The 27,646-nt window shown below is 41.3% G+C and overlaps 4 protein-coding genes across 5 annotated transcripts in view; 2 read left to right on the top strand and 2 right to left on the bottom strand.

Annotated features, from left to right (window-relative positions):
• LOC125763388 (rab3 GTPase-activating protein catalytic subunit) overlaps positions 1–5,456 on the top strand; it is a 356,077-nt gene extending 350,621 nt beyond the window's left edge. The window contains exon 7 of the transcript XR_007418345.1: positions 3,205–5,456. The gene's annotated coding sequence lies outside the window, so the exon portion shown is untranslated. The remainder of the gene's footprint in view (positions 1–3,204) is intronic.
• Positions 1–27,646, bottom strand: part of LOC125763339 (laminin subunit alpha-1) — a 272,329-nt gene that overhangs the window by 178,917 nt on the left and 65,766 nt on the right. The window lies entirely within an intron of this gene.
• Positions 17,977–21,151, top strand: LOC125763454 (lysine--tRNA ligase-like). The gene is made up of 2 exons (XM_049426669.1): positions 17,977–19,187; positions 19,459–21,151. Exon 2 carries the CDS (start codon positions 19,510–19,512, stop codon positions 21,130–21,132), a length of 1,623 nt encoding a protein of 540 aa, XP_049282626.1. The 5' UTR covers positions 17,977–19,187; positions 19,459–19,509; the 3' UTR covers positions 21,133–21,151.
• LOC125763369 (restin homolog) lies at positions 21,266–27,462 on the bottom strand. Of its 2 annotated transcripts, none has more exons than XM_049426456.1 (6): positions 27,442–27,462; positions 25,854–26,841; positions 24,624–24,841; positions 23,831–24,353; positions 23,478–23,729; positions 21,266–23,339 (listed from the first exon to the last, which is right to left on the bottom strand). In XM_049426456.1, exons 2-6 carry the CDS (start codon positions 26,817–26,819, stop codon positions 21,531–21,533), a joined length of 3,768 nt encoding a protein of 1,255 aa, XP_049282413.1. In that variant the 5' UTR covers positions 26,820–26,841; positions 27,442–27,462; the 3' UTR covers positions 21,266–21,530. The 2 variants fall into 2 exon arrangements, with proteins under 2 accessions (XP_049282413.1, XP_049282411.1); XM_049426454.1 differs by lacking the exon at positions 27,442–27,462 and adding an exon at positions 27,247–27,347.

Genomic DNA, 27,646 nt, shown 5'->3' with positions numbered 1-27,646 from the left:
GGACCTATGAACCCCTTCATGAACTTCATCAGTTACCCTCAGTTACAAGACACACGCTTGTTATGACACCGGCATTATCTTCAACCCTGATGGAAAAAGGTATTGATTGAAGCGAAAGCTTGATTAATGATGAGTTCCAACGTGAGCTGACAAGCTGTTGGAGTGTTTTTTGATGAGAAATTACTGGAGGCTAGTAACTGTTAAAGCTAACTGATGTGAAAGCTTCACCATGTGTTAAATATTGCAAGATTTATTTTCAATCAAGAAGAAACACATGGAACTCATTTATCATAATTGTTTCAGGCAATATAAGAACAAATTAGTTCTCGTCTGTCTTTCAACAACCTTCTTATATACAAAAGTACTTTACTTTAAGGAAGGTTGGTAGACTTTCGCCAAGTGAACCTTAATTAAACGTTCATTCAGATACGAATTGCTTTATTATTCAATTAAACCATACTCATGTGCCATCAAACGAACGATTGTACAGTCTAATTCCCTAGATGTAGAAGATAGTTCCAACTTTCTCTCTCTCCATCTGTTGTTTATTGGCAAACATTGTGCTACTGATGATGAAACACGATTGTAGTGAGATGTATCATTTGATATTTGCCGATTGCACGCACCATCTGTATCACCATCGTAATGGCGTTTTAGCACATTCAAGTACATATGCCAACCCACACACTGACAACTTTGTGCTGCATCGATCAAAGGACAACTCTTGACACTCAAAGCATTGCGTTCGGCACGGACTAACACACAGTAAAGGTCTTTGTAGGCGCTGTCTGCTGTGAAGTGTCACTTAACCGCAGCAAACGAACCTGTCGCTGTCAAGTTAATAACTAGCAAATCCACTTTGGCTCTACACAATCCGTCCTGATTATCACATTCCTTTCGTCCCAGTCGGCTCACCACCACCACTGATGGGGTGGATTCCCAAGCAGTCATAAGCCATCACTTCATCACTCCCACGAATGGCGTTACTTTCGAAACGGTGTTAAACGTGTCGCTTCCATCCTCTCCAGAGCTCTGTGACGTTATTTGACTGATCGTTATGGTAGTTTGGTTCTCACGTTACCCTTAGGCCTTGCAAACAGAACGATTTAATCGTTTAGGTTGGTAAGAGAGAATATTTCGGTTACTGTTGGCCGAAAATGCTTTACCAACAAAAATCTTCCTTCGGGAAATATTTAAATCGGTCTTTAAAACTTTTACATATTTTTGTCAGTACTTTAAAGTAACTTATTTCAAATGAAAAAATACTATTACTTTCATACTATTACTATTATAAGTATACTTTTATACTATTCTCTTTTTCCTTCTCTGAATATAATCACAACGTTGACGAAGACTTTCTATTAAGTTATCCAATATTTCGATTCATTATCGATTTTCAACTCATTAAATGGAGAATGTTCGCTTCATCACGCATCGCGACATTTCTATCTCACTAAACGTTCGACGCTTAGGAATTACGATTGGAAAACGATTGTTATGGCATTTTCATCTGTAACACATCAGCGTTACCGTTGAGCGTTACCTGCACGATTAAGAAGTCGCAAGTCGTTTCATTGGAAGTAAATAGCTTGCCGATCTATTTCTCCCGATCGGCCACATACTACTTGAAAGAAAAGTCACGTTCAAGCCATCGTTCCGGGGAATGATTTCAAGATTGAGATTTACTGCTTCTGCGGTTTAGCTGGAAGACATTGGAAAAGCTTTTACAACAGTTGTTGCTTATCCATTCAAATACATTACAACTGCTATAAATAAAGTTAAAAAAACTAAATATAATAAAATTTTGAAGAAAAAAAAACTTTATGAAAATAATATAGAAAACATATAAGAAATTCATTATTCTTATAATATCACATGCGTTACACCTCTTGCGTAACGTGCAAAACGAACAAACATGAAGTATGCTAAATCTGACAAGCTTCACTTAATGAAATCCCATAAACAGTGTGAAAGCTTCAATAAAGTGGCAAATCTGACATCCTCTCCAGAGTGCCACTAGCGTTAAGAAGAAGGTGCTAACACCTCCTCCACTCAGTGGAAGAAGAAAAAAAAAGTCAATGAAGTGTGAGTTGTTCTCATCGACTAGCCACGTGAGTAGCATTCATGTTTATCCAAGCACCGTTTGAAAGCGCTAAGCCGACGACGTTAACGACGCTGCCGTCGGTGCTCTCTCATCCACCCACAGGGTTAAGGATACGGTTCTTCATTAAGACGACCCAACATTATGAGCACTTCTGGCGCAGTGGTGAAGGTGCAAATGAAACTTCCTGCATATGTCGCGATGCCGACGGTAAACTGACGTAAGATGTACTCAACGCTTCGTCGGAAAGGTAGCTTGACAAGCAACGTGAGCAACCAACAAGAGCATACAGCTTGTACCGAGAAACTGTATTGTGTCACGGCACCATCAGAAAATCGTTCCCGACCCAGGTCGTTGGGATGCGGCTTTTTCGGGACAATGTGTAGCTCGTAGCTACGAGATGGGTACATGCTGTAACCATGCTTTATGAACCTTCAAGAGCTCGTTCACCATCGATTGTTCCTTGCTATGGATGTTTGCATGTTTACCAACAATTTCTCCCTTCACTCTGGAGCCATGGTGAACGCGACACGACGCACGTTGATGGCAGTTTATTACGCCATGTTCCGAGTAACAGAATAGTGGAAGTACGCTTTCTCCCGGAATATTGCCTGCATGTTTGTTGTATGTTTTGCTTTATGGAATTTGAGTGACGTTGATGTTCGCTGTAAGTTGCGTTCCGTGTGTGGTAAGAAGTTTTCTAACAAATCGATGCAGTGGAACGCTAACGAAAAGAACATTTCTTATCTTTTATGTTTGCAAAATTGCAAACACGTGTTAGGATTCATTTCAAAACACAAAACCATCCCGCCAGCGTGACAGGACACGAAACAAATGGCTTAATATTCCACATTCCAGAATCGCCGGATTATTCCGGGAGTCCCTTTTTTTGTAGCGCATTAAGCCGCTTGTGAAAGCTTTTACTCTCGCCAAGATTATCTGATTGATATGCATGGGAACAGATCTCCCATACGTCACACTCCTTAATCATTTCCAACTTACACATCATTCAGGGAAAAGAAATAACTCCCCCTTATGGAGGCTATTCATCAGCTGTAGAATAAATTCTAAAACGTCCCTTATTTCTCGTCGTCTTATTCCAGCGCTCAACTCCATCGCTCCATCGAGTTCTACACAATCAGGCACACACACAATGGTAAGTCGAAATCTTTTCCTACGGCAAATGCTATCCTGGTTCCTGGTACGATTGTCACTATTCACACTGCCACACGCTTCGGTGACCACGTACGGAACTAGAATTTCCAATTGTGCTGCCACTGCCGAGGTGAAATTGTGCGCTTTTCCGGCGAACGAAAATGGTAAGTTATTTTATTGTCGATTTATGAACTTTGCATGCAGCTTCAGCCAGACTTCAGTGGGAGGACGAGGATGTAGAGTCAGATCTTCGTTGAGTCTGTTCTATTTTTGTGAAAGTGTTGTAGATGGTGGACGCATTTGTCTGTGTGCCTTTTCCCAACTCAGCTCAGAGATATGATAAACGGTTTCAGTTTCTAGTTTTGACAAATCACTAGTCGACGATGTGAGTTCATAAAGGAAGACCGGGAGATGTACATGATCAATTGAACATACAATTTCCTTTGAGAAAAATGTTACTGAAAAATTTTTATCATGAAACTGGCCTGTCATATTAGTTGGTGGAGTAATATTTTTTGCAGAAGCTATTTTAACTACTTCATCTTTAATTATAGTGATTTTTTTAAGCACTGTAGAGAATTAAGTTTTTATAAAACACTATCATTAAATGACCAACTCCCTTAATGATGTAGCAAAGTGCAGTAATTAATGTGCCTCTTTCCTTTGGGAGATAAATCTTCCTCATTATCGTATCGTTTCGTTTTTAGTGCCATCCTTTCGGTTGCACTGCGTTATCTTTCTGCTGAATACCCATGAAGTAACACTCCAGAGACCAATAAACATTCTTTCAGTAGGTCAAAAATGTTTACAGAATAACTACACAAAAACATCATCAAACCAAACAACGATAATAAGGCATGACAGAGAGTGTAATGATGAATATTGCTGTCATGAAATTAGAAAAAAATCTTTAAAGCCTTATTATTTAATTTTTTTTAAATTGTTCTTATGCCTTGACATTCATTTTGTTATAAACAAACTTTTTGGGAAGAACAAAAATTGTATTTAAAAGCAAACAATTTTTATTCAATGAAAAAGTCAAGTAATTATTATACAACAAAGCACACCAGGTCGATTTTGACTTTAAATTCCAAAGTTATTCAGCCTTCCAAAGCACTATGCATATGGAAAAAAATTAAAGATCCAACCACCAGAGGTAGTGGAGCCAAATTGTTTAAAAGTAGACAGTATAAATCATATCTGTTAAATTGATTTACAAACACTTCTGGAGTTTTCAGATTCTAGAAACCATACCATATTTTCATACATTATTAATTTTCTTCCAAATAATGTGTCTGGCGTCCAATTTGCATCACAAAATTCATTATCTAGTCAATTTAGTTTACCACGCGAAAATGGTCCCATGTGCTTGGCGTGCTGCGCTCAAATCTTCCTCGGGTTTAAAATTGCTTAACTCTACAAAACCCACCAACGTGAATTTGCCAAAAGCAGTCGTTTTTCCCACCTAATAGGGTGCGTTACAATACACTTTCCCAATGCGGGTGTGTACAGGTGCGTTTTCCACGATACATCGCCAGCCACATATTCGGTAAAGCTTGTGGTTAAATAGATTCGGTAGCTAGTACGGTTAGGTTGGTTCAGCTTATTTTGGGAATTTAATTTGTTGACAGCATTATGTGGTGCGGTTAATAGGTACGAGCTTGTCGCATTCCGATGTTTATCCCGTGGTGAATAGTTTAAGGAACAGAGCACCCTTCACCAGGTAATGTAAAATATGCCGTGTTGCACTCTAACAGGTTTGCTTCAGACGGCCAGAAATTGTATGTTATTGTTATCGAACATATTTGCAAACATTATGCTTTTCTTCTAATATTTTCCCTCCCCAAAAAAGGGTACAATAACCCCAAAACGAAAGTTTGATTACATTCTCTTTTCGATTAGCTAGGTGGCTATCGAAGCTACAAACGTTCCATGAAAAATCGCTCACCAAGTGCATTCACTCTCTGGACACATCTTCATAAAGATGTGCTTCTTTTGTTCGATCCACAATGATTTTTGGCAGCAGCTGTCCCATTGATGGAGGCTAATGTACCAGCTAAAGTTAGCTTTTGTGCTAGTGTTTTTGGACGGCGTTGTGGAGCTTGTGAATGGGGGGATTCTGATGAATAAGAAATTCCACACTAATTGCTATTCAATCTCCATTAATCCATTCGGTCTAGACGGAGCACAATGAACCACGGTTTAGTTCGACACGAAATGCGAAGGATTTAAGTGTCAATTTCTATTCATTTTGTTATAATATTAGGATAACATTAATATTATGATTCAATTAAAATAATTGGATAGAATTTTTATTTTACGCTTAAAAAAGATTTATCTCGATCGTACAATCCAACTATCTTTCAATCTAACGAAACTATTTAATTAAACCGTTGGCTACAAATTCTCGTAGAAAACCACCATTCATTGTTGGATTAAGCGAAGCAGAAAATTAATTTCCCCATTTGCTCCAACGAAACTGACCGAAATCGAAGAATTTTCTCAGCTGGAGTTTGGACATCAAAACACGACTGGAAAATGGACTTTTCTGGGGTAACGTTCCTGGTACCGGTTCCAGTAAATGTCCGTCGGTGACAAGTATTTCAATCAATCGGAAAACTTTCGCTCCCGAAAGAACCCGTAAATTACTCAACTTGTTTCAATTAGAACCGAGGTTTGTGGCATTCTCGCTGCATCGCTTTTCCTTATTTTAAACTTTTTTGTTGTTTTTTTTCACATTCTATGCTCTGTCCCCATCTCTACGTAAAACTTACAACGATGGATTGAATTTGTTAATATCAAACGAACAATAAAAGTATCCGCATAAGGCTTGGATAAACCACGATAAATGATGACCGTTCCAAACCCGTTCAGTGACTGCAGTTTTTCTTTTTTTTTTGAGCTTGCAATACCATTTACTGTATCTGCCATTTTATTGTTAACAAATTGAACCTTTAATTAAAAAACTGATACTGAATTGAATTGATTTTGATTGATTCGGCCATAACTCAACCCGTGGACAGATCGAATTTTTCTTTTTTTTTTTGGTACATGTTTGTGCTGAACTAAGGAAAACAACCGAATATAAAAACAGATAAAACATAAAACACAACTTCGAATTACGTTCCGTTTTTATATGCCTTACACATCCCCTTTGCAAAACGAACATGATCCAAAGGGACCGATCACCTAACCGACCGATGAGATGCACAAACGTCCGGGCACTTTACCATCCATTTTAATCGTATTTGTGCGTTTCAAACCCATCAGCACAAATGATTCATTTGTTTCGTGTCCGTTGCGACATGAAATATATTTTAATAATATCTATTCACCCACCGTCCCATGGCCGCCATGCTAAAAGGGACAGTGCCGTTTGTAAGGGTGTAATAAAATTAATGGTTTTACATACAATACGCCCGTGTAATGTATGTCGTTTTCTCTCCCGCATCTGTCTCGGCTGTGGCCATTTTACTGCTGCTGATACTGCTGACATCGTATGCAGTATTTGTAACGGTTTTTCGGGAGGCAATTTGTCGATCCTTTTTTTTCTGTTTGGGGTCTGAATCTTTTTAGGTGGAGTGTTTTATACACGAACGAATTATGACAGTATGGCGTTGTGTTTTTTTTTGTTTGACAGAAAATGATGGGGTTTTGGTATTGCAATGGCATCGAAAAAATTAATTACCAGTGAACTCTGTAACGGTTTTTCCCCTTAAACAAAACCAAACACAAAAAAAAATTACAAACAACACAAATAAAGTATCTCAAACAATTGAACCATTTATTTCCATGACTTCAAACCCTTTCACAGCGCTTAAAAGCATCTTTCTTCAAACAAGTAATAGTAATTTTTCAACTTATTAAACCCCCGTTTGAAATTTTCTTTCGGGGGAAACGCGTTTCCTTCGCTGTTCATTAAGTTCATTGAAATTTAAACATTGAGAATTAATTACCCTTCCCTTTTGTAGGGGATGGAATTTATTACTACTAATATCAATGTTCCATTGCGTTAGAGTCATAATTTTCATTCATTCTTTCTGACCATTCCCGTTTCCTTTTGCGGCAATCCCACATTTCAGCACACGAAAACTTGTATTATAGCTTCATAAGTGCCTCCGCCATGGAGAGGATAATTAGTTTTGTGCGAGAAATATGACCTACCGTGTTTTGTATGGCCACCCATGGACGAGAACGCAACGGGAAAATGGTGGAAAGATGGAGGGAAACGTGTTCATGTTCGTCTGCTTTGTTCCACGCTTCGTTAGTTCAATTTATTCAAAAGCGTTATGACCCATAAGCAGTGAATTTGTTGCAAACCGGCATACATCTGGCGATACAATTCGCTTCCGTTCCGGTTGTGACCGGAGCTACGGCGTAGCATTATTTCTACAGTTATTTTTTCTTCCCCTATGCAACTTAAGAGGGAGCAGGACTTGAAATTGAGTTGCACAACCGACTCGACAACTGTGTGCCTTGGTGCATTGTAAAGCCATTTTCACAACTCCTAGGCAACAAGTTTGTGAGCTTTTCTTTTCACTACTGCATTACCGGAAGGTCTTTGCAGAAAATGGCCCGGGTGCTTAGGAAGGAGCAACAAACCATCGGTACCAGCAAAATGCATGTAGCATTTTGTACGTTGGCAAATGCAATCACTTCTGAAACAGGCCAACCGATTCATTTCAAGGACAAAGCTATTTTTATGCCTTTTTTGTGCCACCCTCCCCGGAGCCCGGAGTGTTTCTTCCATATGGCTTCTTAGCTTTCCAAAGCCACTGTCTAAGCGCCTTTACACAAAATGGCGGGAATGAATGTTACGTACGTTGGATTCGATTTGTTACGACCATCGTAAACTGTCCGGTTCATGTGATACAAAGAAAAATCTGATTGAAAAATCCCTCAGCATCAGCTCAGGCACTTCATCCGAGGTAACAATGAACGGCGAGTGTTGGAATCCGATCCGGTGGCATTGGAATTCTTTTCTCTTTCGCTTTCTACGAGTGATAGTTTCTTTGTAGAAACGGGTTTAAGCTGCAAATAATATTATACTTTTTACGATAGTGACACATTGATGTTGAACCAGCAATTTGAAAAATTCATTCCATGATGTAGTGTAATACTTCAATGGTTTGTGTAATGTGTAACGTTGTATAACTTTTTATAAAGTTACATAAATTCATTCCCCGTTATATGGCACTCTGGATTGTCTTCGTACGAAACGATATAACAGATTAACTGGCGCTAAGCCAAAGTGCACTTCTCTTTTTAACTTTTCTGATGTCTTTTTAGGGAACTTTTGCAAACTCTCGGAATCAATCGGTAGAAGTAGTTTCAAACTGCTTAGCCCTTGCTTGGTTTTTTTATGCAACTGGCTCGATGAATAATAAATATATTTACCTAGGGCCTGTGTCCATGTCAGCATGTTGCTGAAACTGCCCTACTGCCCTAGCTTGTATTTGAAAGTTTGTATAATATGAACAAACTAAAACATCTCAATTCCAAGAAGCACTTTATTTTATGAAGCAAGAAAAAAGCAACGATCGTTTATATTTAAAATTTTGCTTTGATGGCAAACTGTAATGCCAAACTTTGTCCTCTCTGTCCTCCGTCCTTTAGAAAGATTGGTTTCTTTTCTAACAAAAATTCAAAAGCTTCTCAATAATAATCGCCCTTATGGTACACTGGAGATCTGCAAACGAGTTTATGGTTTCAACTCAGCATAAGGGGTTAATACAAAATTTTAAATAGTTACATTCAAATTAATTAGCTTTATACGAAATTGCAGCAAAATAAAAAGCTCAGTGATTAGGTATCAGTAGAGTGATTTAAATCCAAAAAGAGTAACAAAACACTTACTCACTCAAACACAAAAGAGTGAGTCATTAGTCGGCAGAGAGAATGAGTGAGTAAAAACGCCAAGGAGAGAGTCATTAGTTGACAGAGAGAGTGAGTGAGTAAAAACGCAAATGAGTAAGTAACGGATTAGTTTAGAGTAATATTTTTATGACGCTCAAAAGAGTGAGTAAAAGTTTCAAATCCTTATATCCACTCTTTCACTCTGTTTCAACTCTCTGAAAAGAGTGGGTATTCTCAACCCTATGGTACACCCTGTAATTGTGCTTTGCAACCAATAAATAGAAATCATTTGCTTATGGAAATTTGAAATTTCTTATCTGAAGGAAGCTGTGAAAGATAGCGACAAATTGTGCCATTTCTCCTTCCAGAGGATTCTTGAAAAAGAAATGCATAAGAATTTTCACTGAAATTGTGATACAACATTCCTCTTCCGGTTTAAAAAAAATGTCTTTTTTCCTCTTTTTCCCTGTACAGAAAAAAGATTCCACCATCATTAAAACGAATAATGATTAGTGAAAGCTTTTACTCAACCATCCGTGAAAATTCGAATAAATGTAAAAAGGCTGCCTTAACCGTTGCTATCAATCATATTTTTTCTTTTCTTACGCAAACGCCTAAATAGCAATTGCAAAAATAAAAAAAAACCATAACCTTCATCAAACTAAAATCATTCGGCGAACACTGGCGAAAGATATTTTTTTCTTCCAATGCCAGTGTAATCAGTGAAAAGCTTGCCGACAAATTACGAATTTACAAATCGTCCATAGCAAAACAAAAGGCATGTGCGGGGCCAGGAAAGGGAATAACACTTTTCCACTGTCACGGTTGCTTGCCATTCCCAAACTGGCTCATTTTGTTTATTGTTTTTAACGTCTGTCATTGGATTCTCTGTCTTTCTGCCGTGGGTACCCGTACCCGCACCAATGCGGTGAACTGATCTTCTTGAACAAGATTTATGATGCTCTCATTACGAAACAAGTATTAATGTGAAAAAATTAATGATTTGGCAGATTTTATTTTGCACACTTGGTGAGAAAATTGTTGCCAAAGAGAAAGAAAACATAACCTTCAACGCAACAACACGAACACGAATGATACGAAACCAGTACCACAAAAAAGCGGTAACCAAATCAACCTTCAATAGTCCACTCGTCTGTTGGTATGCTTTATCTTATTTAACAACGAACTGGAAAGTGTGTTTCGAGGTTTCTATTTTTTTTTTGCTTTGACAAATTTACAGCCAAAGGAAAGTTTTCCGACCCGAGTCGCAGGAAAAGTGGCGCGGTCATGTCCTTCCCTTACGGACAGCTACCGACATCCCTTTAAACGACAGCATGACAAATGAACGGCAATTAGGAAGTTTTCCTTATCTGGAATTATTTTTCGCTGAGCTAGTTCGTTTGCTTTGGTCGCTGACTCGTTGCCGAATGCGATGGCATGTCTTTACGTTTTGTTGCGCTCGGCGTTGATAACAAAGATCTATTCCTCGGCGGTCAAGTGATAAGGAACGATGACTCTTTTCCGAGGATTCTGGTTTTTTTTTTTGTACAGTGAAATAAAGCAAACATGGGACAACGATGAATTTCTTCATTCTGAAAATCCTGCTAATTAGCAAACGCTTTTCATAAAATTTTTAAAATCGTGTGAAAGGATTTTGAAAAGAAAGAGTCACAAGGACTCCTTTTATGTGCATTTTTCTATAAATTTCAAAAATATTTTAACTCTACCAAAAATGGAAGGTGTTTTTATTCAACTAATCCTTCTACAAGGCTTCAGTAACACGTTGTGCTTTGAGGCTTTTCACAACTCGTGCTACTATTTTTACTCAATGTGCAGATGCAACAGTAAAGCGCATCATCATCAATGGATGCCTGCAAAAACAAACCCGTATTGAAATAAATATTTTTTTTTAATAAATGAAAACATTTTCATTCGCCGTTTGCTGCACCAGCTTTCGACTACAAATATTCCATCTTGTTATGGTGTAAAAATTTCTTTCCAACTTCCCTTTTGGCCTGTCTCTCTCTCTTTCTCTCTGTGCCAATGCTACTGTTCCACCAGAATATTTTCAACTCTTTTTGTATGCAAAATATATACTTTATTAATTGACAGTTGCACAATGGCGATCTTCGGGATGGGGGAAAAACAGTTTCGCACAATACGCTTTTGCAACCGAATCTGCTCTAAAAACCGAGTGATTTTATTGTGCATTAGGTTTATGATGAATGGTATTGGACAGCTTTTTGCTAAACGTTTTTCCAACCACCCAAAGGGTGAATGGCACCATGGCAAACAAAAACCGGCCTAACAGCAATTATAAATAACTGAAGTTCAAAGTTTTTTTTTTTTGCAGTGCTATGCTGTGAATGATTGCAAACTCCTTTTATCGTGTTGCACCCGAACATTTGTGAATGGGTCGTAGTTGTAGAAAATATTGCACATGAAAGTTGGGATTAAATTTAGATTGTTTTTTTAGAAATAGAAATAAAAAACGCATTTCAACTGTGCTTTACTCTTCTATGCTATGGAATCAGTTCAAAGCCGGCCATTCATAGGTAAATAATAAAATCGGTTCGTTTCATATGTTTTATGTTCGAAAACATTCTCTGATATGTGTACAAAAAACTCGATTGATAACGTCACAAACAACCAACGTTAGTTGAAAAGTATAATATATTGTGTTGTTAATTTATTATTTTTAAATCGTTTTGTTTTTAGATGAAAAGCATTAAACTATAAATAGAGTAAAATATTACCTAAAACATTATGAACTTTATCTAAACGAATGTGTTTTATGCAGAACGTTTATCTACAGCAAATGCAGCCTTCGTAAAGTGAATTTCCTTCCGTTTTCCACACAATTGCATCCAACCTTTGCGAGACTCTCACAGACTACGTAAATGTTTGCTTGCTGCAAATTTAACGCTCTTTCCTAGGGCAATAATTTTACTACTGCTCTGAATGTAATTTGAACATTCCGTTCCGGGCAAAACGTCTCGTCTTGTCACGTTAAACTGTTCCCCACGTAGCGGAACTGGATGATGGGATTTTCGCTGTTGTATAAAAAGATAGCACGATAGCCAAGGAAATCTTCAACGTTTATGGAAATCACATCGTTCACTTAACGCACACGATGGCAATCATGGCCAACGACTACGGATCATCGTAGCGCAAATGTTCGCGTCAGGATGCAATCCTGCACCAGGTGCAAGATGTCACCGGACTGGCAACCCACTTGTAGCAAGATGAAATATTTCCCGTCGTTACAGCAAATGTAAATATTATTTTATAACCCAAGGGAATCAATTTGTTTCACGTACATGAGGAGGACGTAGAGATACCGAACAGAACGATATTCCTCCTTAAAAGGCAAAGCAGCGGATGAATGTGGCATTGGTTTCAAGGAAAAGATGTCTTACTGGAAGCAATGGAGGAAGCAATATGGCCAATATAGAATCGGTATCGCATTTCTTCAATCCCTTACTACTGTGACCTCGGGAGAGAGAGAGTTGCTTGGAGTCTTCTCATTCTTCCAAATAGTGAAACGAATCGCTGTGAAGCTTTCTTTTTAGACATCAATCGTACTCGCGGAATCGTCTTGTTTGCACTTCAATTGGCATATCTGTTGAATTTTTATCACGAATTCACCGTGAAGGAGATCTTTGGAATAATATTTGCTTCCTGTTGAGGTTCCCGTGGGATTTCCATGGGAAGAGAAGGCGAAACGGTATTATCACCCTTTTTTTCTGTGTGGTCTTTAACAATATCCTCAAGAATAAAAACTAACTGACTATACAAATAACACTTTGTTAGGAAGGTTTTTCGGTAAATAAGAACCTTGGAAAGGAACACTTTCCATACGCATAAAGTCATTGGAAGTAAATGAGTCGTATCATCGTTATTGCCATCAGTGTTTGTTGTGTCAGCTTCACTGAAGTCAATTGATTTCAATACAAAGAACCACGATGTGAAGCTATTAAACGATTTAGTCGTGTTTGAACCTGGAAATTGCTCCATTACCGTTTCACAGTCAAGCGGATCAATTATAGACTGTTATGTTGTACAGGAGATGCTCACGATCAGGATCAAAACCTGGAAATAGAAGTCATTTTATGCACTTACTCACGATACAATCATCAGAAATGCATTCTGTTGCTCAATGTATGGAAATTGATTTTTGAATGCTTGGTGGCAGGTCTATTACTCTGTGGCCGCGTTTGATGGCTAATTGCAAAACCTCAACGCAAATGGATTGGAAATGGAATACTCCACTATGTTGCCAGCATAACAGATTAGTCCTGCGTAGAAATATCAGTATCGAAGCTCATTTGCAGAAATCTCGAAATCGCTGTACCATTTGACAAACAGTAAACGACCGAACGATGGAAATGTTTTCGTATAACCAAACAACTGCCAACCATTTTGTCCAGATCAAACGAAAGCGGTGAAGTACTTGTTGTGTATCAATTTACTTTTCATGAAGGTTCATTGTAATCATAGTCCACAAAAACTTGGAAAAGGTCTAAAAACAAATGCCCAAAGTACTGAAATAAAATCACTTGTCTGACACACAATTTTATGCAAATTAAACATTCATTCAAAAAAGGATCAAGATAAAACAAAATGGATTTATGAAAGGTACTGATTGCAACTCTAATCCGATGTCAGAGCGTTAGTTTAATATTAGAGATTTTCACATTTATGATTGAAAGTGAGCGCAAAATAAAATTGCCAAATCCGATTGAACCGTTTTCAATGGACTGCTAACTACGAAACGACACTTTTAGAAATGCATTCAGTCCAACTTCCAGCCCTGCAATTCTCGAAGCTTTCAGCCAACCGTGACACAAATCGGTGGCAAAATTGGTTGACATTAATGAGACACACGAAGGATAAAATAACACATCTGGCTGGAAAGCTCAAGAGGTGGGGAAAAGCAAAAGGGAATTGGAGCAATCGCCGTTTTCACATTTTGTAAATCACGACCAAACGAGGTCGGTTTTATGTGCTGGGTATAAATAATTTATTCTGCTAAAGAACGTGATGGGAATGATGTTTCCCACTGTGCTGTGCGGACAACAGTTATAAAAGTAATTTTAGTAGTGAAGTTATGTAGCTTTACACCAACCAAAGCAATTTGAGAGATGAGCGGTAATTACTGGAGACTCAGTTCTAAATTCATAGTTCGACTTTTATGTCAAGTGAAGTATAATTTCCTTTAAAAATTGTCTATTCGTGTGGAAAGGGAAACACAAATCATTTTAACTTTTTCAAATATTCCCCATCGATTGCTCCTTCCAATGTATCGTTATCGATTTTGATTCTTTTTTTGGAATCGAAAATATTCAACAAACTGTGAAATCAGTTTCAAACATATTCCTTGTTTTGCTTTCTTCTGTTTCGTATGAAAAATCGTGACTTTCGCTTTACTTCTCCTAAATCCCTCAGCGAAGTTGCCTTTCTAATATTAAGCTATTTATGAAAGGTTGTTTGAGGCGAATATGGAGAAAAATGCTTACACATACAAGAGGGATATTAAGGGTTAAATGGGTTAATGGATTTATGATGAAAACTTTTCGTCCAGTAATGCTAGCCATGGCAATATGGATGAGATTTCTGCTCTCTTCTGCTGAAGAATCGATTTGAGGAGTAACCTAACAAACAAACGAATAACCGTACTTTTGATTGCAATCAATACTTTATGCACATTTTTCAATTGTTGTTCAGACATTACCCATAAGTTGAATTCCGTTTTTGTTGTCTTGAGGACATTCACCGCAAAGTTATGTCTTCGAAGCACCCGACACCACACACGCATTGTGCCCTTTTAGGTAATATCAAACGGTATCAATTTACGACTATGGACGGAATGCTTCCATAACCCTTGTCTTCCATCGGGTTTTATCCTTGTTGCGTGCTTTTGAGAACAAAACAACGAAACTATCCCGGAAAAGAGCCGACCCGAAGAAAACGATCTCTCTGCGGCACAAGGTCTTGAGTAGTTGTCGATGCCTTCTTGCCGAAGGAAGGCGGACAGGTTTTGGCTCTTGAACAAATAACCATAAAATGTAAACAAAATTATCTCTACAGCTTCCATCGTTTTCGTTCTACCTTCAGATGCCTATTGTTTGGCCACGACTATTACATGTGCTCGAAGAAAGGTTGAGAGCCTTGAGAAGGATATAGTTATAGACGTCTTGAACGATGCTTATGGAAGACTTTAGACGCTTCTTGGTAGAACTCGGGTTGTTCGCAGCATTGTAGAACAAGCAGCCCTCTGCTAATGCGTACATTCAGTGTTTTCTCATCAGAACGTTGCAACTCATAAACATTCCCCGTAAAGGCCTTTCGACTTTAAGCAATACGAACTAAACAAGCATTTAAATGAATTTCAACACCTTCCCATAACATAAAACATTGGATGTTAGCAGGTGATCAATTTGGGATGGTTTTATGAGTCTTATTGTACGACTCTTCGAATGATTGAAGAAATTTATTGTTGCACTTACGATTGCAGTTTACAAGAGAAGACACTAAATAATAAATAAAACATTTTAATCTAAACTTCTACATGAACTTGCATTAAACATAACTAAACTTTGACAATCCTGCCATTGGCTTGATCTCTTTACTGAATCTGAATGAGAGAGAGAGCGGGTTCTTCACAGCTTCATCTGAGAGAACAGTGAGATCGTTCGTCCGCGTGTGCGAGAGTGAGATGATGTGCGTCGTTAACTGTAGTGAGAATGAGATGAATGCTCATGCTTCAGGTATGTTTACAGTCGTGAGCTTCTCTCACCGCATATCGCGCATAAGTGAGAGATTTGGTGCTGGTGACTAGCACATCATTCATTCATTTGTGTCTCCAACATAAATCTCGGAAACAATCGTAGAACGATCAGTTGTTAATGTTGGTAAAAGTTATGCTTCAAAAGCATATGGAAAGGCCACGTGGAGTAAACGAACAACAAACATGCATCAAGTGAGAATAGTCAAACACATATTTTAATATTCATTTACACTTCAATTCGTCTTCCTTACAATATGTTTGGAAGTGGATTTCCATTGCAATTCTAACTTCCACCGAAGCTTCGATAATTCTTGTGAAATCTGTTGAATTTAAGACGAGTGAGTTGTGTCCTTTTTGACGACGGCATAAAAACGAAACGCTCGATCAACGCGAAATCGCTTCTTGTTAATCGAATTTTAATGACCTCAGTATCACTGATGCTCATCGCTAGTGATTTCCTCAAGCATTGACATTTTTTTACCGCGGCATAAACATGAACATGTGACAACTTCCCATCCACCCCGTTTCCTTCATGCCTTAAGGTCATGTTGGTGAGGTCGTTTAGAGGCTCCGTCTAGGGAAGGTTGCTTTAAAGTTGCGTGAATTTTTCGCGAAAAGCACTAAGGAGGACACTCCACAACACAACAACAACGAAATGTAAAATCTACCCTACCTCTACTTACCGTGATACAGGAGGCGCGAATATGGCCGCACAAGATACAGATAAAATTCAAATTTATGCTCCACTCCAACTAATGAAAAAGGCATCACAACAGGACCCGTTCCTTCCTATTTCACGACAAGAACCTTCTAGCAGTGGTGTGGGTGGGTGTGTACGTGTTTGTTGTTCCAGTTCGATTGTCTTCCGGTCAGCAACGAACCAGTTTGGCATCGGGGATGGGATCGATCCGTTACGGTATGGTGGTTTTCCTTTTTCCTGCGCATTCGCCGGTGCTCTTTCTACGATTCTTGACCCACCGCACTGCCGGCCCCAAACCGCAACGTGGCTACGAAAGAGATAACAAAAGTTGGTTGACATAAATTCTCCATCCTTCCTCCTATCCTTTCGAATCCAAACACACTCAACTGTCGGCTACTGGTGGCGCTTAACTACGCTTTTCCGACCTGAACACTGAGGTTCACATTGTGAATTTTACGTTTCTCTCCTATTGGTTGGATCTGGAAGGAAAAATACTCGGTCGATCTGTGCGTTTTGGTGGAAATTACGACGCAATCCATCGGCTGTGGCTGTTTTTACAACTTGTTGTGATGAACTGGAAATGAACGGTTTCCTCTCAAAGCTTGTGGGATTCGCTAGATATATCGAAGGATGTCGAAGCATTAGGTCGTAAAATGATTCTTAATCCATTTGCAAACCATATGTGGAGCGATTAAGCACATTTTTCCAATTGCTTGCATTGAAGAAGCAACATAATTCCTTAATTTAACATTCATCCATTCCGAACTCCACAGACATCACGCTGTAAACTCCCGAGAAACAGATCGGATAGAGTTCTAAGGTTCGTCACCCGAAACATTCTCAGTAGTAGTTTGAATTGAAAAAGAGACACATTTTCTCGACATTTAAACGCCTCTGGATGTGGCCTACCACATCCCTCCAATTCACAAACGTGGAGTTCCGTGGTTAATGGAGGAAAAGCTTGTTTTAACTTGCACTACATCGTGTTGAACACTCCATCCGGTAGATTCATCAGTATTGCCTACTTTGGATCACCTTTTAGATATTGCCTCGAGTTGTAGAGAAGAACGAAGCAGCGAAGTTTCTCAGCCGGAACAAGGAAGACTGCGTCTTGCAATGGCGCCCTCAGGGAGGTTTGGGAGTTTGACGAATGCACATCGAACAAGCGAGTTTTAACGAACGAAATTGGATCAATGAAATATGCATCGTTCGATGAACAGACAGCGTAATTCGATCGAAGGTAAGAAGGGTTTGAGCCCCAAGAAACGATGTATGAAGTTCTAAATTAATTTGCAATAGAGTTTCGATCATTATCGATTCTTCTTCGCAAGTCGTAGATGATTTTGTTGGACTTTATTCCGACTCTATTTCATCAGTCTGTTGTATGATAATGGTAAATGATGATAAATAGGATAAAATACCATTTGACCTGCAAACAGAAGCGAGTGAATTTATTTCAAACAATGAAGTTTAGGAAATTTTGATAAATGTACTTTGTTTCGATTATTATTCCATGCGATTTATCCAAAATCATAAATTGATTCGATAATAGCTGTGCTTTGCAAAAACATAATTTAACGTTTCTAAACAAAAGTGAACCCAACACTTTGGTCAATAAATATTATCCCTCCCTGAGCTGCAATTAACACGCCCGGAACGAACGATCCAAAACTCTCGTCTAAGCAAATCGTTCGACCCAAAACAAACCGGATCCCGGAGTGAAGCATATTGTGCTGACGAGCGTTTCATTATTTTCCGCTGTAAATGCCACACTATTTCGGAAAACCGTTCAACTTTCCCGGCCAAAAACTAACGAGACGCTTAATTTATGCTCATGAATATTAAACCGATCAATTTCCCCCAAACCGGGTTTGCCTATTGCTAGACTGTAGTAGTAACTGTTTGCTAACTTAGTCGGTGGTTGATGCCTGATCAGCTGGAAACTAAATCAAACTGTGTGTTCAGTCAACTCAAACCAACTCGTGCTCGACAGGAAGTCTCCGCCCGTTGGACTGATGAGTGATCCATCTGAAAGTTAAACGACTAAACGATTGCTTCCGTAAGGGATATCGTCGGAATGATGCGTTAACAATCAACACGTTGGCAAATCCCATAAGGATGCGTTCCCAAAAACCGAACCTTTCCATGTGCCAGACAAACATGTGAAAGATTAAGATAACACTCCCTGGGTATGAATTTAAAGGACATAAGAATTTCAATTTTATCGCAAAATAATGTGTTGAGCGAATTAGAATGTGCAACGATAATTACAGTACGTTTGAATACAGAATTTGAATATAATTTTTTGAAACAAACGAACTCTGAAAGTGATCTAAAACTAATTGCATTAAAAAAAAACCGTTGGTGGGTGACAGCTCGTGAGTGAGTTGTGTCTAGTGAGCAACTGATATCTCACTTAATGTCATCTCGTCTCACTCGCAGCATTGGTATCGTTTTCCGTGAAGTTACCAGTGCGGCGTGTGGTTTGTTGCGGAGTTTCAATCCACTTTTATTCTTAATTAAGTGCTGACAGTAAAAACAGTTTGTGCATCTTGATCGGCTACGCAAAACTATCGAAGAAAGAGGTATGTTTCGTATCACCAGCCAGAAGCTGTTCTCGTATGTAACTCACCAGTGTTTGCGTGTTATTTTGGCGGTTAAACACAATGTGGCTAAATTTAGTCCGCGTTCTTCCTTTCCACGTGCGTAGAAGAGCCAATTGTTCTACTGTTGAATTGTAGAAAAGCAAACCAAAAGTGTATAACTTTCCCGTCCATTTCACAATTATTTACACTGTGCGTGGCTGTTCGAATGTTGTGGATGATGCAATATATTGCTCTTCTTATTCCATTTTAGCGAGCATACCCGCGTCGTTTGACGATAAAGACAACTATACCCGGTACAAACATGATTCGTGGCAAGCGGGAAACGAAGGAAAGCGAGAAGAGTTTTAAAATATCACCTAATCAATATTTTATGCTGCGAAGTATTGAGATTAGTGAGTTGAAAAGACGCCCGGAAACAGATCCGTACCCGCACAAGTTCTTGGTGACAATTTCGATTGGTGATTTCATCGAAAAATATAATAATCTCCGATCTGGAACTTTGGTGCATGATGTTAACGTTCAGATGGCCGGTCGAATACATGCCATTCGTGAATCAAGCGCACATCTCATCTTTTTAGACATTAAGGGAGAAGGGATGCTGCTCCAGGTTTTGGCCAATGCAAAGTTGTTTCATAGCGAACAGCAGTTTATCGATGAAACTTCAGTATTGCGACGTGGTGACATTATTGGAATCACAGGTGCTCCTGGTAAATCGAAAACGGGAACTATTTCGATTATGGCCAAGCAAATAAAGCTGCTGGCACCGTGTCTCCACATGCTGCCGCACCAGCATTACGGTCTGAAGAATAAGGAGACCCGATTCCGCCAACGCTATCTCGATCTGATGATAAACAACAACGTGCGTTCCATTTTCGTGACACGGGCTAAGATCATTAGCTTCATACGGCGATTTCTCGACGATCGCGGGTTTCTGGAGGTGGAAACGCCCATGATGAATATGATTGCCAGTGGTGCTGCGGCCACACCGTTCGCCACGCACCATAACGATCTCAAGATGGATCTCTTTCTTCGCATAGCTCCGGAGCTGCACTTGAAAATGTTGACCGTTGGAGGATTCGATCGTGTCTACGAAATAGGGCGACAGTTTCGCAACGAAGGCATGGATCCGACGCACAATCCCGAGTTTACGACATGCGAGTTCTACATGGCGTACGCAGATTATAACGATATCATGGAAATTACGGAAACACTCTTGTCCAGTATGGTACACGCTATTCATGGTTCCTTCAAAATAAAGTACCACCCGCAGGATTGCCAAGGAGCTGAGGTCGAGATAGATTTTACGCCACCGTTCAAGCGCATCTCTATGATAAGTTCGCTGGAAGCAGAATTGGGTGTTGAATTCCCACCCGCCAATCAACTGGACACACCGGAAGCAGGCAAATTTTTGGATGACTTATGTATTCAACATAGCGTCGAATGCGAATCGCCGCGTACAGCTTCCCGTTTGTTGGATAAACTAGTTGGAAAGATGCTGGAAGCAAACTGTCACAATCCCACGTTTCTTTGTGACCATCCACAAATGATGAGCCCGCTGGCAAAGTCCCACCGCACTCAGCCGGGCTTGACGGAACGCTTTGAATTGTTTGTCATGGGGAAAGAAATCTGCAACGCGTACACCGAGCTGAACGATCCGGCTGTACAGCGACAGCAGTTTGCGCAACAGGCCGCCAACCGAGCGGCCGGAGATGACGAAGCACAGCTGGTGGACGAGAACTTCTGTACCGCGCTGGAGTATGGTTTACCACCGACCGGCGGATGGGGTATGGGCATCGATCGACTGGCAATGTTGCTGACAGACACTAACAACATCAAGGAGGTGTTACTGTTTCCGGCAATGAAGCCGGATACTACAATCCGTGAGCAAAAGATCACATCACCGCCAAACACAACTGGCGAATAAAACTGTTAGAATTTCCTCACCTTTTTTCTATTCCATATTACTCGTTCCGTGATGCATTTGAATTTTTACCGGTAAAAAGAAAGCCATGTAATTACAATAGAAATAATACATGTGGTTTATTGAAGTGGAAATAATTGAACTTAAAATTAATTCACTTTTTTGTATTCATTTTTGTGTAATTAACACATGCGAAACACTTTTCGCAGAAAGCTTTTCTTCAACCTCTGTTCCCCTTTAATCACCTTTAATCGCTTCTTCGTCGCCAACAGATACGACCTCTGTCCCTGAATCTCTTTTCCTCTGGCTCTGTCTACACGTTATTAGTAGTAACCTGGCAATCAGATGTGGATGTCTTTTCGTACGAGGTAGGTGGCTTTGGGATCGCTAGTAATCCCATTCTAAGATTGCTCAGGATTTTCGTTAGAAGTTTCCGAATCGTGCAGTGAAGCGTTTTCATCTTCCAAAAGGTTCCTTACTTCTTGCATTACTTCCTCGTCCGACACTAGCACTAGCTCTATTGGTCCCATGGGCATGTAAGGTCCGGCTACGGTGTAATCTTGCTGCTGCTCCTGCTCCGTAACAGTATCCTGCCGAACTGACAACTCTGTCGATTCTGCCTGGCAAGATTCTATTGGCCCAGATTCATCGCTAGGCTTCATTTGTTCTGAGCTGTTGGTTTCGACGCTTGCTTCCGGTTCATTAGTCGCCGGGGAACCGTACCGAGTGTGCAGCATGTCCAGTTTCGTCGTGAGACTACTTCCGCGTCGGATTGTTTGATTCATTTGTCTCAGCAATTTCTGACTTTCGTTCTCGAGCCGTTCAAGCCGCTCGGTCCGTGCCGATGTGTACTCACGTTCCTTGTCTGTGAAGCAGGACAGGTCTACCTTGTCGTTCGTCTGTGCCACACCTGAGCATCCAGCTACGGGAGATGATTCCGATTGCCGGGCCATGAACCCATTGTGGATCTCGTCGATCTGTGCCGCTATTTCGGTTCCCCGATGGACCGTTTTCGAAAGCCTATTGCGGAACTCCTTCGCCTCGCGCTCAAGCCGCTCCAACCGCTCGGCACGTCTTTGCAGGTATTTCTGTTCATCCTCACTCAGCACTACCTGTTCTTCGGTCTTGTCTACGCTGCTACTCGTTCCCTCGTTCGCTGCCGTCTGTGGAACTTCCGCAGGGGATGCCGACGGCGTTGGTGACGAGTATCGGTCCAACCTGGAATTGAGCTCAGCCATTCTTTGCAAACGTGCTTCCCGTTTCCGTTGGAACAGTTCCTCACTCGACAGTTCCCTATCGGCGTCGAAGTGTGACGATGCATCCGGTCCTTCGAAGCGTTCCTGCGTAACCGAGGATTCGGCACGTTCGTCCATTACTGCCAACTCCAAACATTCCAGCTCCTCCTCACTCAGCTCACTTGCACTTTCGTTCTCGCTGTACTCACCCTCGGCATTATCATTCCCTGTCCCGGTTCGCTCAAAGTCCTGCTCGTCGTCCTCACCATCTTCATCATCTTCCTCCACTTCCTGTCCCGCCTCGGCAAGATTCATCAATCGAAGAAACATATCCTGGGCCGATTCCGGCTGACCCGCATCATTGTGCCTTTTCTTGCCCTTTTTCGAGGCCGACCGACGCTTCTTTCGCAATACCACAGGAATTTCCTCCGGTTCCGGGCCTGCTTCATCTTCCTCGTACGGGAAGATGGGCAAGTCTTCGATCTTTTCATTGCAAAATCGGTTCGCTCGTTCGACATTCTCCAACGATTTCATATCGGACTCGCTGTGTGCCTTTCGCAACACACTTGCGACGGCAAGATGGTAGATATTCGACACCGAACTACCAACAAAACATTTATCCAATCGACCAACCATCTGGTTCCATTTGTCCGCCTCCAACCCTTCACTGTAGACCGGCGATTGCTGATTAGCCAAACTTGACTTCCGATTCACGACCTCTTCCTCATCGGACGGCTGTTCGTCACTGTAGCCACTCTCTCCCGAGTTGTTGAGCGAGTCTTGCTTTCGGCGTGCGGCAAAATCTGCCTTCAGGGACTTCCACTGATCTTCGGATTCGATATTTTTTGCTCGTGCGGCCGACCATTTCAATCGGCAGTACTCAAGCTCTTCCTTGAGCTCGCTGAGCAGCCGACGCTTTTGCTGCAGATGATAACGTAATATTTGCTCCTGAGTATGTAACTGACGATGCTGGCGCTGTTGTGGAGGAAAGAAATGGGAAAAAGTAACGATTAGTTTTAAGACCATTCCTGAGATTTATGAACTTGCTTTAGAGGCAAATTTTGAGTTTCGTGAAAATAACAAACCCAAACCGAACGAATCAATACGACTTACCTGCATTTTTCCCACCAGATGCCAAGTCTTTGTCAGTTCCAAACTCACAGCACTGAGACGTTTCTCCTGCGAGTCGAGCCTCCGCTCGAGGTGCGAGTTCAGCGTCCGCAATCGGTTGGTTTCCTTCTTGAGGGACTTCTTCTCCAGTATCAAATCTTTCAGCTTGATATACGTCTTACTAACACTAACGACCGTTTTCGGTCCATTTCGCGTCTGTACCGACTTGAGACATTCTTCACTCTCTCCCCCTTCCTGCAAAGAACATCAAATAGCATCATCATCATCGTTATCCTACCGTGAGCCACGTCGTAGCTATGTGCTAAGGTATTCATCACGCCTTTCGCTTTGCTTACCACAAACGGAACCGGTTGAGCTCGTTCCTGATGGTTCACCAGCTCAATCAACACCCGCCAGACTTTTGGCAACTTGTCAGCAATCTGTTCTGGGGATGCCTTCTGTACATCAGTAAACTCCTCTTCGCCACCGCTCGCATCCGGCTCGTCCTGTTCCGCACCATCGGTTTCGATCTGTTCGTTCGCTTCGTCCACTTCCGTGATTAGATCGTAGAGAGCCCGCGGAAGGAACGCTCCAGTGTCGATGGTTTCCGCTTCGTCTTTCGTCATCTCGATCAACAGATCTCGGTTTTCTTCCAGCACTGCGGCCAACTTGTCGATATTGACATCGCTCACCGTCGGCTTACGGCTCATGCCGAGCAGGAACTTTGAAATGAACTGATTGACAACTCCCATTTCGAGCTGCAGTTGCTTCGATTCGGCTTGCGATTGGGACAGCTTCTCCTGCGTCTGCTCCAGTTCCGTCCGCAAACGGGTAAGATCCGTCTGCAAACTTTCCATCAATGCTTCCAGATTTTTATTTCTGCAACAAAAAGGGGAATGTATAATAAAGGATTACCGGCACAGAATCTGTCTGTGTCGCGGAATACGCCATGTAGACAAAAGCGCAATAAAACGGACAAATAAATTGTCTTTTTTTGTTGTTTGGCGTAGAGAATAAAAATATCCGCAACCACACACTGACCGGTGCTGGTATGGCGCAGTATAATTTTTCCGACGCTCCATCCTGCCTGTGCACACAAATCTTGCCGTAGCAGACATTGTGTCTGTGGGTGTCGGGTTTGGTACTTACTTTTCCTGCTCGGTCGCTAGTTCGTTCTTCTTCAGGTCCAACTGGCGGACCAAATTGTCACGCTCCATTCTCGAAACACGTTCGCGCTCTTCGTACAGATCTCTTAGGTTGCGAATGTTTGTCAGCTGTCGATCATACTCCCGACGCAGATCGTCGGACATAATCTGCAATTCGCGCTCCTGCAAAGTGTCCTCAATCTGGCGCAGTTTTCCTTTCAGCTGTGGACGGCGAAAAGAGTGTTCGTGTTCGTGTGAGTCATTGGTAAATTAAAAACACATTTCCTGCGATTGTTAATTCTATCCGTTCATCATGATTATTCTAGTGGAATGATTGTGAAATTGAGATAGCTCACCGAGAGGGGGTTGGGACGGTCAATATTATTTTCAAACCATGATTCATCAGCTTATGAACGTGGTTCAAACATGTTATGAAATGAGTAACTTTTTGAACCAGAAAACGTTAAAGTATTCTGTGACTTTATAACGAGCCACAATAAATAAGAGTGTTATTATCAAAAGATCTTTCATTTTATGAGTTAAGATGCTGTGTATCGTAGACAACAAAACCACTCAAAGTTACTACTGAAGTCTTCCGCAAAACTCCAGTCGTAACAGCAATACTCCCTTCCCAAGCTCATTCATTCTTCCGGTAATTGATGCTGGAGCCAACCGTAATGTTCATTCATGTCCATTTAGGGCAACATCGGCAAAGGTCAGCCAGCCGGTATCGTATACGAGCCCGCACGAAGATCAATGCGTCCATCGATCATGTGTGCAAGCGTGCGAGCAAGATCACCTGAAACCCGTCGCCATCATCAGACGCGAGAGACCGGATAATTAGCGAGCCAGAAAGAACGCAAGAGCGAAGTAGTGCGAACCCGTCGCGCGACCTTCACATTGCCATGTGTCGTTTGGCAACGTCTTGCGGCGTCTGCGTGGTGCATAAGCATCAAGTCTACCACGGTTCCAAGTTCAAAACATCTTCCACACCTGCCGAACACACAACTATTTGGCGCAAATGTACACAAAAACTTGTTTGTGCCGCGTGCTTCCCAATGTGATGATGCATTCAACCACAACAAAAATCTTGGAGATCGTTGACGAAGATCTTTTTGTGTAGATCGTTCTATATAGAGATGTTTTTAAACTACGATCAATAACTTTCCTAACATCACTAAATATTTCTTCTCACACTGATCACTGAGTTATGGATGTCACTGGTATTTCTTACCTGCTCTACTTGATCCTCCCGTATCGCGATAATTTCCTTCCCAGCCTTAATAACGTCCTTGAGAGATTTCACCTGATTCCGCAGCTGATCAACATCGGTTTGCAGCGATAGTGCCTCCGCCTGGGATATCTGCAGTCGGAACTGCGTCTCGGCCAGTTCCGCTTTCAGTGTCCGAGCTGCTGCACTTTGTCGCGCGCTCTCCGCCGATGCTTCGTCCTGTTGTGCGCGAAGCTGCGTCTTCAACTGAGCCAACTCGTGGCGCAGCTCTAGCAGCTCACCGGTTGTGCACTGTAACGCGTGCTGTGACTCAGCCAGCTCTCTCTTCAGCGCCAGCCGTTCGTCGTCCGATCGTTCGACGCTTTGTCCGCGGGCCGATGAACTCTGATCTCGCGATTCATCTACCACAGCTTCCGCGTTCACTCGCCGTTCGGCCGGTTCCAATGCGTTCTCACCGTGTGCTACGATCTCCAACGCTTCCCGTCTCACATCGCACAACGGTGACGCGGTGGATGCTTCCGTGCCGTGTGTCTGCTTTGCTAGCTGATGCTCTTGCTGCTGAACGTACTTGATCAGTGCTCGGTTGCGGCTTTTCTCCTCAGCCAACGCTTTCCGCAGATGCTCCAGCTCATCCTTCACGGCCACCAGCTTCGATTGGTGCAGCTGTCGCTTCTGCTGCAGGTTACGGCGGAAATTTGCCAACTCGGTTGTCATCTTCCGTGCTCTACACTTTGCCGTCATGCTATCATCGCTATCGTTCGCAGCGTCACTATCGCGTGCACGCTGCTCATCGTCATTTTGCTCAGGGTCATCCATGGGTGGATTTGTATCATGTACTTCATCATCATCTGTTTTCATTGCGGCTTCATTTTCCGGCAGTGCAGCATTTGGAAGTGTGTGGATGGGTGTGGATTCTCTTTCGGATGTTTGGATTTCCCGGCCATCGTTGGCCGACTGTACGCCCCCCATTTTTCACCACGCAGTACAAACTCTGCACACAGTTACACGCATGATAGGGAAGGAATAGAAAAAAATACAGAGAAAAAGTAAGAGAGTGAGAAAGAGAGAGAGAAGCACAATTTTTCATGTCACCGCACAATAAGTAAACCCGCTAAGACACACACACACAAAGCAGACGATCGCGAAACAATCATGACACACAATTAACGATTTTCCGATTTTCTTTCGCTACTGCGTCGCCATCACACTTGATTCAGATGTTTTCATTTCTTGTAAGTAATGATGAAAATAAGTAATGTCTCGTACACAATCGAACAAAAAGCGTCCATTTTAAGGGAGAATGTAAATATAAACTACTGCATCAACACCATACAATCGTAGGAAAACCGTACACACAATGGGAATAATTGATGGAAAATCACCCCCGGCTACTAACCAGATGCAAAAAAAAAATATTCAACACGAACAAAGCGCAAAGATGTCTTTTCAAGAGGCAGCGATCGTTTAGACTGAGCTATTTTTGGTCGACCGCCGTACAGTTGACCGACAAACTCGCCGACACCGTTAAAATTTTTACTCGTTGTCTTTGAGTAGGAATAGAACAGGGAGAAAGGTTGGGGATGTTGCTTACCGTCGATTTTCCTGCATCGTGTTAGCGTCGGCCCAACCAAACAAGCGAATGACGTGAAGCTGCGCGCGCGCCTTACGATCGTCTGAAGATCGTTACGATTGCGCACTAGAAGTAAGATCGTTTTGAAGTTTTCGTTTGGTTTAGTGAGTTGTTGTAAAAAGATATTTAGATTTTGAAATTTGGTTTTTCTATATTGTAAATTATT

Source organism: Anopheles funestus, chromosome 2RL (genome assembly GCF_943734845.2).
Source record: "Anopheles funestus chromosome 2RL, idAnoFuneDA-416_04, whole genome shotgun sequence".
Classification (NCBI taxonomy): Eukaryota; Metazoa; Arthropoda; class Insecta; order Diptera; family Culicidae; genus Anopheles; species Anopheles funestus.
Note: the sequence above shows the minus strand (reverse complement) of the source record. Positions and strands in the feature narration are given on the sequence as shown.